This window comes from Arvicanthis niloticus, chromosome 2 (assembly GCF_011762505.2).
Source record: "Arvicanthis niloticus isolate mArvNil1 chromosome 2, mArvNil1.pat.X, whole genome shotgun sequence".
NCBI classification, from domain to species: Eukaryota; Metazoa; Chordata; class Mammalia; order Rodentia; family Muridae; genus Arvicanthis; species Arvicanthis niloticus.
In genome coordinates this window covers 84295708-84311587 of record NC_047659.1, presented here as the reverse complement: position 1 = coordinate 84311587, position 15880 = coordinate 84295708, and the positions used below count along the sequence as shown (strand labels likewise).

The window sequence follows — 15880 nt, the reverse complement described above, 5'->3', positions numbered from 1 at the left end:
AAAGTGTGTCCAGTACAGCCACACCGCAAAAGCACAAGTATGCAAAGCCACCTTCTGATGGGTTAGGAGGCAATGACCTTGCCTTTACACCTCCTCAGCATGCACCCTGGCTTCACGCTTGTTTCCTTTCTGTTTGAAATGCCAGCATCTGTTTTATTCCAGATGTGCTGACCTCTTAATGCCTATGTTCATTTTCCCATGACATTTGCCCTCAGAAAACCAAACGTCTGTTTATCTCCCAGCAGGAGATATTTGAAAGAGGGCATGCCACTCTACCGGCTAGAGAAGAAGCTAACCTATAGAGGGAAAACAAACTTGCATCTTATTCTCAGTCAGCTCTATACAATGAAGCTTCATTGTCTTGACTGGAGAGAATTGCTAGCCATGCTTCCTTAGTTGCACATACAAAAGCCAAGTCTCCTTAAACGTGATGTCTTGTTACTGGCATTGTGGCTTCTTACTCTTGGACCTGTTCCTCTGAGAACTGTGCCTCAGGGAGGTTTGGCTTGTATGTAGAGTGTAAATAGCTGAGCGACATCCGTCTCATGGCTGGCATGGTGCTGCCTGTGAGGTTCACGAAGGTGGAGTGTGCATGAGGACCCCCTGAGAAGTGGAAGGTGGGTCTGGCAAGATGGGATTCATGGGCTCATAGTGAGGGCCTTGAGCACTTTTCTAGTAACCATTTGGGATGGACAACCAATGTCTTGGCATAGCAAGAAAGAAACTATTATACCACAATGAATTTGAATACCTGAGGCTATACCAATGGGGCAGCTGGCTCCAGTCAGCTACAGCCACTCAGCACTGCCTCTTCTGTCTTTCATCTGCTTTAACACTAGCACTTCTTCCAGTATCTAAAATTTGACTGTAGAGCTTACAATCTACTCTCCAGTACACACTAGAGTATACTTTTGACATATGCTGCCAAATAAAGTTGACAGTGAACTGTGTTCATATACAAAGCAGAGAGATTACATTCAAGGAGAATCATGGCTGTAAACGAATTTTATGGTGTCTTCTTTGGTGCTTTAAATACACTTATCTGGTTTTCCACATTCTTTTTGCATTTACCTGTTGATAGACACAGCTGTTCACTCGAGGACCACAAGCCCAGGTTTCCCAGACTCCAGCTTATCTACGATACCTTTACAGAGTCCTCTTGGGGGCCATTATAAGCTGTCCTTTAACCCAGATTTCCTACAGAAAGTCAGTAAATCCCAAGCAGAAATCATGCTATCTTTTACACTGGGTAGCTTCTCTGGCTCAGGACTGACCCAGCTAGCATTCATGGCAATCTGATATAAGGATCTAGATCCCTGAGCAGGAAGAATGGGGAAAGCCACCTCAGCTCTCTGGTGATGGGTAGATCATCATGGTTCTTTGAGTTTAGAAATGAATGAAGCAATAGAAAACCATTTCACAACTCATCCACTAAAACAACTAACATAACACTCTATTCACTCATAATGCTGTATGAGGAAAGGGCATTTGCCTGGTCAGAGAATGTTCATGTTCAAGACATAGGTGTTTCCCTCTTGGGTCGTCTGAGGAGCAAACTGCTGTTTCCCTGAGGCTCTATGCTAATTGTTTCTGAGCATTTTGTATTCACACCAACCCTATTGCCTCAGAACAGAGAAAATAGTAGTAAAAAGACAGCAATAAAAAGGAAAACACCCGGGGCTGAGGTGCCAACTAGAGCTTTGTTTCATTCACTTAATTCCTCAGAGTCCAGCTTTCCAATCTGTATAATGGGGTTGAGCTTACAATCCCAAGAGAGTCTGGTTAAAAGTAAGTTTTCTAGCAGTAATTGTCAGATAGAACATCATTTGATGAATGCTTTAGATTCATTGCCTCCAATAAATAGCCATTTCTGGTATCTGAGGATAGAGAACTATCTATGGGAAACCAGTGAGAGGATTTTCTTCCATAACAATTGACTCCCTCTTGCCCTTGCTTCTGTCTGTACAATGAAATGTTCTCTGCTACCTTGTCTGAATGGGCGCTTGTCACCATCGCTTGCAGTTTGTCTCTGTTCTTGGTTGCACTCCTGTGCTGTATAAATGAAGAGGCCTTTGGTGCATATGGAAGTCTCGGTGGAGGAATCCATCTGTGAATGCTGCATGCCACACACTGCATAAGTCATGCCTAAAGGCAGGGAAGCACAAAAAATATACAGTGGGCCACGCTGTTCCCACCCAGATATTTTAAGATCCTCTCAAAGATATATTATTTTGCTGGCAGCTAACACAGATTTTTTTTTAAAAGCTCATTGTATATTTTGTTTATAAAGCACAAGTTTGTGAATATATATTTAGATAATATGACTAGCTGAGCAAATATGTGGGCTCAGTTTGGTTTTTAAATGTACTTTATTTTCTGGCGATACGGCAGCAGCTTCCTCGGAGGGGAATGGTAAGTTAGACGGCATTTAGCCAAAGAAATGTTAAGCCAATCCTTGACCAATATTATAAACACTAAGATAAACCACTGAGACACAAGAAGTGGGGTGTGGTTTTAGTGGGTAGAAAAAAATGACAGGAATTATCTTGTGAAGATATATTTGCATCTTTCAAGAACACACAAAATTATGTGTGAGTTTTGTTCAATGCACACGCATACACACACATACACACAAACTATTCTCTAATGATTCAAACTATTCAAACTATATCTCAAACTATTCTCACACACTATTCTCTTCCACTTCCTTGCTTTGTATCCTTTTTCTGTTTTCTTTGTTCTTACATTTTTGAGCATCTCACATTCATATTCTCTCTCTGTCTCTCTCTGTCCCTCTCTTTGTCTCTGTCTCTGTCTCCCTCCCTCCCTCCTGCCTTCTCTCTCCCTCTTTCTTCCTTTTTACCTCTGTCCCTCTCTTGCACATATACCTACCATTTCTTCTCTAGTCTCTCTCTCTTCCCTCCTTTCTCTCCCCTTTTCTCAGATCCCCCCTTTGCATGCTCTCCCTCCCCCACACACACACACCATTTCTCAAACTGATTTCCAGAAATTCTTTCCTCTAACATCTCATGTTGAGCTGACTTACATTCACTTCACTTACAGTCTCTGTGATGTAATAACTTCCCACAGTGCAGGTCTGCCTTTAATCAAAGCCTGATGTGAGCCCCCTGCACTCTAGTGGCACAGACAACACCAGGCAATGTACCTTCATCAAATTCCCACATCTCAGAAAAACATGAAGACTGTAAAGTCTGGGGTTTTTGGTTTGGGTTTTTTTTCCCCCTTAAGAGCTACACAGAAAGTCACCTACTTGGTCATAAAGCACTGCTGTAGTACCATTACCTAAGAGCAGATAGGTGACATTGTTTTGAGGGAATATAGACTACAATTGGGGAATTACCATGAGGTATTTTAATTTGGCCATATGTGAAGAATAAAGGTATGACCTTCAGGATATAGGAACCTTTGACTCAAAGCATGTCTAAAAGTTACAGTGTGAGACTCGAGAGGCTCTGTTGTTTAGGTTGTAGAGTAATCCCAAGTTACTCTGGACAGGGTTACAGGAGCCCCACCCATCCTTCTCTCTCTTTACCTCCCTCTGCCTCCCTCTCTCCCTCTCTCCCTCTCTCACTCTATTTAGAGACAGAGTCTTACTATGTAGTCTGGGACAAGCTCAGATTCCACCAAGAAGGCCAAGCTGTCCTTGAACTCTTCTATCTGCCTCAGCCTTCAGTGCTGACATTAAAAGTATGCATTGTCATGACCAGCCCAAAAACTTTGCATGGTCTCTCCGTTGTCATTGTTGTTTGCTTTGTTTTGTTCCTTTGATTTCATTATTTTGGACGGAAGCCAGGGCCCTGTGTAAGCTATGTACATCCCAGCTCTTCAAGTAATTTTTAAAATATATTTTTATCAATTGCAAACAGCCAACATGAAAAGGAGTTCAGGTTTTGTTTCATCTTGTTTGTTTTGTTTCTGTGTATGCTTTTGAGAAGCTTGGTTTAGTTTTGGTTTGAGATTATTTTTTTAAACAAGAGAGAAATAACATAAAGTTGGGCAGGCAGGGAGGTGGGGAGGCTCTGGGAGGAACTGGGGGAGAGGAAAGAATAGGATCAAAATATATTGAATAAAAAGATTTTATATATATATATATATATATATATATATATATATATATGAATATGAAAACTGGTCAGAGAACACATTAAGCTAATAGTGTTTTATAAATCAAATGTATTAAATGACCTCAACAGGCATTGCCTTTAACTTGGTTCTCTGTTCTGCTGGAGATGGTAATGTGGTGGGTGGGAGAAATTAAAACATGAGGTCTTTGGGTACATGCCAATTGTCTGCAGCGCCATGTGGTTAAAGGAAGTAGAAGAGGAGACAATGTAGATATCAAGTTTCTGTGAGTAGCTACAGAGGGTGAAATCTACAAAGCATACACCCTGGAAGGCTGGTCTCTGAGGTAACCTCCTCCTAGGCCGGAAGTGCTTGATACAGATATATATAATTCTTACAAGCAAATTAACTTACATCCTAACCTCCCTTCAGTTTTCATGCTATGCTTACAGGAAGTGTTGAGTTTCTGTAGTGCTGACTGAGCAACTGGGCCTAAGAAGCTATGAATAACATGCTGCCTGATGCCTTGAATCCCTGCTTTTACTGACTGACTCTTCTCCTTGTTTCTTTCCTTTTGTCTTCCCACACAGGCCATGCAAGTAAAGGTACAGGTCAAATGCATGATGTGTCTTTTCTGTCCTAGTATTAGTGCTGTCAGGCTCTGTCCTCCTTTCTGTGATCACCATGGGGGTGGTACAGATGGATCTTCCAACCTGTGGGTCCCCAGGAGAAGGCAACTACCTGTTAGAGTGACTGTAGGTCTATGTACCCTTGGAGTAGAGAAGCCAGGCAAGCCTTGCCTTAACCAAGGTCTCCTTGCTGTCTCTACTACCTTTTCCAGATGCCTGCTCTGTTAGTTTGGCAGCTACCATACTGCCAGAGATAGGCTTGGCAGGGCTCGGGAGCTTCAGAGCCTCACTCTTCTGCCATGGTACTAGGTTCAGATTTCTAATTTCTGTTAGTGACCTCAGCCCTTTCATTATACACATGTTCTGCCTCTGATTTAAGCTCCTATGATTCAAAGAGAGTCTCCCAGGGACTGAACTCAAGTTTGAAATCATCAGATATTAAGATTGCGCACAAAATGCACATGATGCAGAAACTTTTCCAATTGTTCCTGGAGTTTATTGTGTAGAAATTCTTCTCCTTCTGTTCAATAATGAGTATCGAATGCTATTGTTCCAAACCCTCTGACCCAAAGTATGTGTTGGAAAAGGGGAAACATGTAAGAGCCGGTTCACATGCAGCTTGAAGAAAAGGAAACTGGAGCCTTGGCCAGATGTAGTTGCATCTGGATGATGTCTCAGATGCTTTCCTGGGTGACCTCAAAAAACTCATGAACTCTGAGCATCATGTTTTTACTCCTAAAATATTTCAAACTTGTTCTGAGGACTAGAAATGCTCTATTTATATGTTTCAAGCATATTGAAATCATATGTATAGCAGTTATGATTAGAATCTGATATTGATAAAATTAAGCAAAAAAATAACTGAGAAATCATTTAGATTATATATAAAATCCACAGTTACATTTGGCATATTTACCCATGTGCTGTGTGTTATTGTTTACATTTACACATACATGATACCGTGTAGTTCATATGTGTATAGCCAGATTCTATCCTTAATAACCGTTTAGGTGATAGACTACGGATGGATTTTGCCTTTGGAATTCTCCACTCAATGGTAGAACACAGAAGTAGCCTAGGAAGCTCTGGAAGCATAGAACTTGCAGTGTTTCATGTGACACAAACAGTATATGTGAGGCCTCTCTGGTCCTTTGCATCATTTCTTCCCTCCTCCTATGTGTTACTGCCCTCCTAACTTGTATACTGATGCCGACTTGTGGCTTTGGAGTACTAGGGACACAATGCTCTGTAATTCTCTTTCATCAGACTGATTTTCAAAATGGTAATATAAGCAGCTGAAAGTGCTGCTTATGTAGCCTGATGGAGGAAATAATATTTTTAGTAATATGTCTTTAGTCATTAGGAATCTTCCTCATTGGTCTAAAGGCAGAATTAATTCTGACTCTTCTCTTGGATTACACATGTCTAGAGCTTTGACACTGGCTCAGTGATTAGAACATGTGTTACTCTTGCAGAAGACCTTGGTTCAATTCCATGCACCCACATGGTGGTTTACAACCATCTGATCCAGAGGATCCAATACCCTCTTCTGAATTCTTTGGCACCAGCGCACACATAGTACTGATACGTGATGCACATATATACAGGCAAAATACTCATATAGGTAAAATAACATAAATATAAAAGAAGAAAAAAGGAACTACATATCTCATAAATGGGTTCTTCCCTAGGCCAAGAGAACTAGGCCTTAGGTGACACTTCTAGAGGAGGGGATAGGCACACATTGCTTGGTGTTCGTGTCATTGTAAACTATAGTACTGCGACTGCTTGTTATCAGACACACTCATGAAGCCAGACGAGCTTTCCCTCATGATGATCCATGACAAATTTCAGGCCATAAAACCCTCCCTACTTATGTCATCTGGTTATTCAGCTGAGGCAAAGTCCATCAAGCAGGGTCAACATTGCTCTTCCAAGCATAACATCGTAAAAAGCAGGTTGCTATAGCATCTTGTCTCCTGCATGCACCTGGACTACCATGTGTGCTGAGTGGTTTGGGTTGCTTGTCTGGGAGCCACCGTCATCTACAGTGAAGCAAGTTGGATTTCTCTCTTACATTTATCACTTAGAGTCAAGTATGTAGTTTATACTTGTAATCCTGGGAATGGAGAGGCTGAAGCAGGAATGGCTCAAGTCTGAGGTCAACACAGGCACCATAGTGAGACCTGTCTCAAAACAAACAAACAAAACTGCAACAACACCACCACCACCACAACAAAAACAACAACAAAAGCCCGCTAATACTTTGCTGAATGAACTCTGCAAAGAATGGCAAGACATGAGCAAAACAAACTCTCATCAGCTGGAGCGATGACTCCGTAGTTAAGAGCACTTGCTGCTCTTGCAGAGGACCCCAGTTCAACCCCCAGCACCCCCTCAGGCAGCTCACAACCTCCTGAAACTCCAGCTCCAGGGCATTGGATACCCTCTTCTGGCCTCTGTGGGAACTGAACTCATGTGCACATACCCACATAGAGACACATGTAAGTGCAAAATTACAAAATTAAAAATAAAAATTAAACTTAGAAAAACTTCCAGAGGCTTAGAGAGTTCCTTTGTTTTATGGATAGTTTTTCTGCATACCAAGCCAGATCCCAAAGCAGTCCTAGTCTCGATTTTCCTGTAAGAATTTGTGTTGCCCCCATGATGGAGAAGCTGTGTGGAACACCTGTGCTATTAAATACCATCTTCAGCCGTGGAAAGAGGCCACTGCTTCTATGACTGATGTTCTTCCACATTTTAACTGGTAACCCAGTGGTAGGGCACTGCTCTTTGTGAGAGTTATTTTACCTATTGTAAAAATCACTCTTTTTGTTGTGACTGTTGTCCCTTTGGTACAGAATCAAGTAAGCAAAGACTATGGATGTCTGTGCTATGTGTCTAGCTACTGTGGTTTTGTGTGCATGTACAGAAGAGAAGGCTCGGGTTTGGGCTGGTCTTTAATGACCATCTGGTTTGGTTTTGCTTAACATATTTTTTGTTTTTGTTCTTTTACTGTTCTTTGAAATGTAGTAAGGCCCAGCCTGTACGGACAGGGCCTCAAGGAAGCAAGCTACCCCTGAGCTGAGGCAGTTCCTTTCAGAGAGTCACTGAGCCCCTCTCTTTATTTCAACATCATCTCCTAGTCTGGAGGACAGGACCAGGAACGAAAGAAGACAAAGAGGCGAGGAGACTTGTATTCCATCCAGACGTCCCTCATCGTGGCCGCGCTCAAGAAAATGCTGCCCATTGGTCTGAACATGTGTACTCCAGGCGACCAGGAGCTCATCTCGCTTGCAAAATCACGATACAGCTGTGTAAGCTGCCTCTGTGGTCCAGCTGAGTGCAGAGGAAAGGCTGTGGGGAGTGGGTGGTATTCTTCCTCTATGGTGTTAGTCCTCCAAGGGGTAGGGGTAGGGGCAGGGGTTGAGGGAAAGATACACACTTTGTAAAGCTGTCTGGGAGTAACTTGGGACAAGTCTCCTTTACTTCTCTCCTTCTGTTCTTCTAAGAAAGATCCCTGTTATATTGTGTACTGATCATCCATTTTCTGCTATACCCTGTGTTGCATTTCCAAGGTGATCCATGGGAATAAAATTTTGCATCTTTCCACAGAGGGACACGGATGAAGAAGTCAAGGAACATCTTCGGAATAACCTGCACCTGCAGGAGAAGGTGATGCTTCATCTCTCACAGACTGCTCTGCTGGATGGAGGACCAGTCCTCCCACTTGTCTTACTCTGTCTATCTGAATGTTAAGATAATTTTGCTATGCAGCCTAGGCTAGCCTCAATATTGAGACCTTCTTGCCTCAGGCTCCCAAGTGCTAAGGTTACAGATGTATACCACGCCACACTTCACTCATGTTTTCAAATGTATTCTAAAACTGTTTAATTGCTACAAATTGGAGGCAAGGGCATGAGGATCAGGAGTTTAAGGCCAGGGTTGGTTATGATAGCAAGTATGAGCATAGCCTGGGCTACAGAAAGCCCTGCCTCAAAACAAAACGCAAAACCAGAAAAAGGCTAAGCTTTACAGCCTTGTCTTTAATTTTTGCTTTTTCCTTTGCTATGGCAAAGAGACTTCTGATAAGTATGTGTTATACTTTCTAATGAACAATAGGACATCTCAGGGGGTGTTCGGATTAAGTCTCTGAATCTATTGACTACAATGTTTGTTGAACAGTGAAAGAGATACCTGAAGAACATTTTAGCACCTGCTACTCTGGAAAGCTTTTGAAACAAAATAAGTTTGTGTCCTTGAGGGGAAAAAAGTAAATAAATGAGAGAGAGAGAGAGAGAGAGAGAGAGAGAGAGAGAGAGAGAGAGAATGTTTAAAGGCAACATGAGTTCTGAACAGCTCTGTTTTCAAGGTACTTTAAGCCCTAACATGAGAATGAGAAAAAAAAATAGAAGTACTGATTCTTTCCCCTAAAAATGTAAAGCAATGGTAGACAAAATACTCTAGGAAAAAATCATAACTGTCAAAAATTAAAAAGCTCTAAATCTTGACAGTGTGACTCTAACAGGGAGCTCACCAGAGACCACTCAGACACAGTGTGTTTGTCAATTGAAAGTCTTTGTTCAAGCCAGTTGGGACCACACCCAAGTATTTGAGGACCTCAGGGTAGCTCTGAGTGCCCCGAATTTTAAAAGGCAAAAACCCAGTCCTGGCATCTGTCTCACAAGCTGCACGGAGCTTTGCAAAAGGAGGGAGTTTGAAGCAAAGAGTGAAGCTAAGATAAGTGGTTAGCTGCAGGGGGTTCCACACAAACAGGAAGTTCAACAGAAGCTAAGAAGTTAGCTAGGACATCCTGACCTTTGGTTCCTAGAATAGGACTGGGTGGTTTTCCATGGGATCCTTTATCAAGGAGATCAAATTCTAGTCAAACCTGAAGTGTCCTCAGCAGGAATCCAAGATGGAGGAACCTTTGCACTATCTTGCCCTGTCAGTGAGAGAAGCCAGCTTCCTAGAGAGAACTCTGCTTCAGTCAGAGGCATGCCTTAGGGCTGGAGTTTCAGCAACTTTAAAGGAAAAGGAATAAGGACTGATTGCCTATTCTGTTATAAATACAGGGTGTGAGACTGGAACAAAATTAGCCTCATATCAGAGAAGCTCATGAATGTCCTTCAGAGACAACAGTGGAACCACTGGAGGGTCTCTACTTGCTAAAATGTGGTGGAAAGTAAATAAATAAAACTGTTCCTCAAAACAGACTCAAAAGATTCAAAGCATGTAAAGAAATGCTACAAGCAATAGGGACTAACAGAAAAAAATTAAATTCAAATACAGTTTTTAAAAGTTCAGGCAGAAAAGGAAGCAATAGAATCTCCCCCCCCCCCCCCCAATTAATCAGAATGTTGTTCTTAAAAAGGAGGGAAATGGGTTTGATTAAAAAAAAAAAAAAAGATAGCATAAGGATTATACAAATACATACTCTCAAAATTTAAACCTTGATCTATAGGTATAAGATACAAGGCAGGCATAGCTGAACACAGAATGGAGAAATTGGAAGAGTGCTTTACAGAAATCATCCAAAATGTAGCACAAAGCGATAAAGGGATGGGGAACGTGGAGTTCATGCATCTATATGTTGTATAAGAAAGAAGGAGTGGGGCAGGAGAGGTGGCTCATCTGTTAAGAGCGCCTGATGCTCTTCCAGAAAACGTAAGTTCAGTTCTTAGCACCAACATTACATAGTTTATAACTATTTGTAACTCCAACTCCAGGGAATCCAGCCTCCCTTCGGGCATCCACAAGTACCCAGACACACGTATCATATGCTCACAAAGTTATATATTATTTAACATATAAATAACAACATAATATATTATTTTAAGTATAAGGAAGGGAGAGAAGGGAAAGGGGAGGAAGGGAGAAAGAAAGTATGATAAAAATGAGTCTTATTATATGTAGGACTAGACATACTTCTTAGCACAAGAGGCACAGAAATTGCTCATCTTGTGGATGCGCTTCATCTTTCAGTCTGATGACCCAGCTGTGAAATGGCAACTGAACCTCTACAAAGACGTTCTGAGGAATGCAGAGCCTTCTAATCCAGAAAAGATTGTGGAGCGGGTGCAGAGGATTTCAGCCGCTCTCTTCCACCTGGAGCAGGTGCGCTCTGCTCCAAGTGTTTGCTCTGAAGCGTGTGTAAGCAAGACTGCCCTGGAGGATAGAAACGTCTTCCCTGTCCTCAGCTCTCAATTACAGGAGACCTCTTGAGGCAAAGGGCAGCCATTGGAGGTTGTCCCCCATCACCCCCAATTGTTGCCTGGTGCCTCACAGATGTAGCCCCTTTAGCTTTCTCTTGTGTTCTTTATGACTTCTTGGTATGAATTCAAAATACTTTTTACTGCTCTTTGCCATTTGTAAAACTGCAATCCATGTCTAATGGCATCAGAGAAAATGAAGAAAACCTAAGACCATCACACAGGAATGACTGCTGGGGACATTTTAGCCAACATCAGTTGTAAAGCCAATATTATTCCAGAGTTAATTGTCTGAGATACTCAGTCAGCCACTCAGATCAGCCTTCTATGTACCTACTCATGTGATTTCTTCTTAGGTGGAACAGCCTCTGAGGTCCAAAAAGGCTGTGTGGCACAAATTGTTGTCAAAGCAACGGAAACGGGCAGTGGTAGCCTGTTTCAGGATGGCTCCACTCTACAATCTGCCCAGGTAGGTTCTCCATCATTCTTTTCTGCCCAGGTGAGCCCAAGATAGGAATTAAAGTGCCCCCCCTACAGCTCTCGTATGGTCAGCTTGGTCCTAACAATAGGAATTGGGGTCCTAGGCTTATGGCACCTTGCAGACTACGTTGTACAAAGGTCTACTACGCAGTCAAGGTAAGTATGGAGGCAGGTGACGATCCCAACACACAATGAGGCTGTCTGCTTTTGCTGAGATAGTTGGGTTTGTTTGTTTGTTTGTTTGGTTTTGGTTTTATTTTTGGGTTTTTTTGTTTTTGTTTTTGTTTTGTTTTGTTTTTTGTGAGAACTCTGGAAACAGGAGACTTAGCCTCCTAATATCTTAGCCCAAACTTCATCATTTCCCTGCTCCGGTACTAGGTAAAATGACAAAGTTACTATTCTTCATCAAAAGCAAGAAAAAAAGTGTAACCTGAGAATCCTTCATCACAATGTCTTCACCATCAAGATGAAGAGAGGGTAGCCAGATGCCTGCAGTGCTCAGGAGGGGCAGGAGGATCAGGAATGTGAATCCAGCCTGGGCTGTACAGCAAGTCCGTGTCTAACAACAAACAGGAAGAAAGGCTAGAGATGCCCAGAGGCTTGTCAGGAGCACAAAGTGCTTATCTTAGTCTTTAGTACTTTGAAGTAACAATAATGTGAGGTTTGGGTGGAGGGATTCGTTTTTGTTTTCGTGTTTTCCTCAAACTGTGTAGCACATCTTCTGCCAACACAGGGAATCTGTGTTAGTAAGATTTCCACTACCACAAAACACTTGAGGTAAATCAACTTAAAAGTCTCCTGTGAGGCAGAACGTCATGGGAATGAGTGTGGGTTAGGGCAAAATTGTAGAAGCGTGTAAGATTTCTATTTGTTTTATGGAAATGATGAAAATACCAGAAAATATTCTTCATCCTCTTAGTCAGACCTTCTCCCTGAGGATACACCTTGAAGAACTAAGCTCTAAAAACACCTGTCCAGGGCTAGGTCAGGCAGGCAGAAATTATCCCTCTCAAAAAAAAAAAAAAAAGCTTTTAAAAATTATATTGGTACCATCTCTTTCTATCTGGGTGTTCCTTCAGTATTCCTACACCCATATATGGCAGGATAAGTTTAAGGAATCTCTGTAATGAGGCATGCTGTCCTTAAGCCTGTTGCTGGAGAACAGGTGCCTGGGGATCCTCTCAAGCATGAAAGACAGCTGGTCAGTTTCCTAGCAACCAGCTCACTGAGGAGGGACAATGGACACAGATCTTCCCTACTTTGGGATGGTCTAAGCTCCATGGAATCTTCCAGACTAAAAGACAAAAGGGGTTTATCTGATTATAGAGATGTTGTTTCTCTGGTGTTTGTATTACAAAGAAAACCCTGTATGCTTTTCTCCAGACACAAAATTAACAATTTCTTCCTGATCACCTTTCAACGTGTTTGGCTGGAAAAGGTTAATGAAAAAACTCAGTATGACAGACTAATACCTATTTTAATGGTAATGTAACCTAAAAGACACCAACTTATTCTCTGCACACGCCTCCGTTCTTGGCCATGAGTTAATGTTGCCATAAGAATATACATTTGTACAATTTTTTTTTAAAGTAAAATTCTGATTGGTCAGACTTTAATGAGAGACAGCAAGGTTTTGGTTCTATCAAGACACTTAATGGTCACTCTTGTCCACTTCTTCATTCTTGGCTGTCTTGCCATGACTGACCAGAGCACATGGCTGTGCTTCTGTGACTACCTTTCTAGGAAGTCTGTCGTGGCTTATAGGAAGTGGCATGAGCCAGACAGCAGAGTACAGGCAGGATCTCAGAGGTATGCAGGAGGCGTGCTCATGGCACAGCATGCCCGGCTCTTGCCTCCCTAAGTAAATGCTGGAGCCCCTTGCTGAGCTGTTCTTGAATGGGGGAAGGTAGGAAAGGTGCAGTTAAAAATTTAGTTTGACACTAAACTACAACATGACTTCGACTGTATTACCTGAGCAGATGACCGATCTGAAGGAATGACTAAATTGCTATCTGAAGCAAATAGCAATGTGATAAAGACCCAGTAAAACTAAGTGGGGATGCTGTGTCTTGCTCTATGATGATGGTGCTCAGAAGGTACTCCCGGATTTATGAGTTACCTAGTTATAGGGTACAATATGAGCTACTGCCCTGACCAATCAGAAGGTGAGAATTGTACAAAAACTCTGTCCTGCTTACTAACCACTAACCACCCAACCTAACAGAACGAGTCCCACATCTCTCCTGACCCCCTCTCACCCCTTCCAACCAGGCACCGCTCTATTAACCTCTTCCTCCATGGCTATCAGAGATTTTGGATAGAAACAGAGGCGTATTCCTTTGAAGAGAAACTAGTACAGGATTTGGCTGTAAGTACTGAATGAACTGGGGGCAGATATGGGTGCGAATGGGTTTGGTTTTTGTGTTTATGTTTATATATGTTGTGAGAGTCTGGCATTCGCAGAGAATCAATTGGAAAAGAAATAACTGTAAATCCTCAGGAGGATGTTGTCAATGGTCCTAAGAGCCAGAGGATGGAACTCCAATTAGAGGTGTTAATAACGTCCTCACCCCTAGCACCATCATCATTAACAACTAACGTTTCTTGAGTTGCACAGCTATGTCTTGGGAATTTCACACCAAGTTAAGTTTTGAGCACCATCTGTTGCAGGAGGCCCCCTGTCCTGCTTACCTCTTGCTAAGACCCCACATCCATACTCATTGCTCTGCTTTTGGGAAGATGCCTCTTTCCTACACCACACGTTCCTGCGTCGGACCTTCAAAAATCTGGCATGCACATTCTCTAACAGACTTCCTATTCTGAAACCACTTGAAATGGAACACAAAGGAGCAGCCTCATCCTGTCTCTGGGGAAGGGTCGAGGGGGTGGTGTAAAATCTCCCTTCTCTTCTCTGACCTGTATGTGGCTCTCTTTTCTCCTTACCATTCCAGTTTTTCATGTATTCTCTGTGCTAATCTTGTACTGTTTTTTATTCATTCTTTTCTTCCTGTCTTTCTCTTTCTGTCTTCCGCCATTGTCCTGTGTCTTTGCCTTCTCCTTCCCTTTTTTCTTTTAAACCTCTCTTTTCCATTTTCCTTCCCTTTGGTTCTAGATCCCTTACTTTCCCCCACATAGCCCTTTTGGTAAAAAAAAAGGTGCTTTCTTTGTTTTCCTACTTTCCTGATTGGTGTGAAGCTGGCAGGGAGCACAGACAGGCTCTCTGCTGCTGGGAACCATTCACATAGCCTATGTGGATCTCACATATTCACCAAGTACCAACCCCCCATCTCCCCACCCAACCACCACACACTCCCACCCTCTGAGGGACCATGACAGAAAAACTGTCACCACTAACATCAGCTGCTGGTTCCCTTTCTATAAAGGCAGAGAAGTGACTTCTAAATAACAGCTTTGCACAACAATGCAAATTTTAGTGTGAAGTCATTTTTGATAGGTTAAATCTAGAATAATACAACTGGTCCCCACCTAACTCCCATAGATTTGTGACTTTTGCCTCACCTCCATCTCCAGGAGAAATTCTGTGTATTGTCTAGAGGGACTCAGTTTCAAAAATGACAGCAGGGGTTTCCCTCCTGAACTGGGGTGCCCACAACTTGCATGGGAGTTCCATAGTTCATTTCCTGTAGTCAGCCATTTGCTTTCTTTTATTTCAGTTAATTTAAAATTGGAATGTGTCATTGACTGGCTAGGGGAAGTGTGTCTGTCCTTACCAACCTTGCATCCTTAGGGCTCCTACCTTGAAATAAGCATCTGGTCCAGAGCTTGCTCTCTGCTTCCAGTCTGATGCTTCTCTGTGCCTTGCGCTTTGCCTTCTCTCTGTTTGCATGCAGCTGTGTGGTGCCTGCTGGAATCTGTGCCTGAAATCTGTCTATGTTACTCTGTGTAGAAATCTCCCAGGGTTGAAGATGAGGAAGAAGAGGAGACAGAAAAGCAGCCTGACCCACTTCACCAGATCATTCTGCATTTTAGCCGCAATGCACTCACCGAGAGGAGGTCAGCATCACTCTGGGGCTCTTCCCCCAGGGCCAGGGATGGTACTCAGTCATAGTGGTCGCAAAGAGTATGAGGAATCTCAGAACTGAGAGCCTCTCTTCATGGCTACCTGGAAACATAAAGAGGACAAGGCAGACTAAAGATTAAACAGCTTAAAATTCTGACTTTCCTCTTAAATTCCATCTCAAGCCAATACTGAGTCAGCTTTTTCAAGCCAAACTGTCTGATTGGTTCACTGGTACATTTAAGTTAGAATGGTTCTTAATTGTGTGTGTGTGTGTGTGTGTGAGTGTGTGTGTGTGTGTGTGTGTGTGTGTGTGTGTGTTGTTGGCTCCCAAATTAGCTCCCTAAATATTTTCTCTGTTCTTTCCAGCAAATTGGAAGATGATCCATTGTACACTTCCTATTCCAGCATGATGGCCAAGGTACACCACCTGGGTTTCTGGCGCTCTGTCACAATCT

General features: G+C 42.5%; 1 protein-coding gene across 1 annotated transcript in view; it reads left to right on the top strand.

The window, feature by feature from the left end:
• Ryr3 (ryanodine receptor 3) overlaps nt 1-15880 on the top strand; it is a 290856-nt gene that overhangs the window by 234005 nt on the left and 40971 nt on the right. Inside the window, exons 66-73 of the mRNA XM_076928313.1 lie at nt 4674-4688; nt 7859-8029; nt 8328-8387; nt 10698-10829; nt 11281-11393; nt 13676-13772; nt 15312-15418; nt 15792-15843. Coding sequence (XP_076784428.1) covers nt 4674-4688; nt 7859-8029; nt 8328-8387; nt 10698-10829; nt 11281-11393; nt 13676-13772; nt 15312-15418; nt 15792-15843 — 747 coding nt within the window. The remainder of the gene's footprint in view (nt 1-4673; nt 4689-7858; nt 8030-8327; nt 8388-10697; nt 10830-11280; nt 11394-13675; nt 13773-15311; nt 15419-15791; nt 15844-15880) is intronic.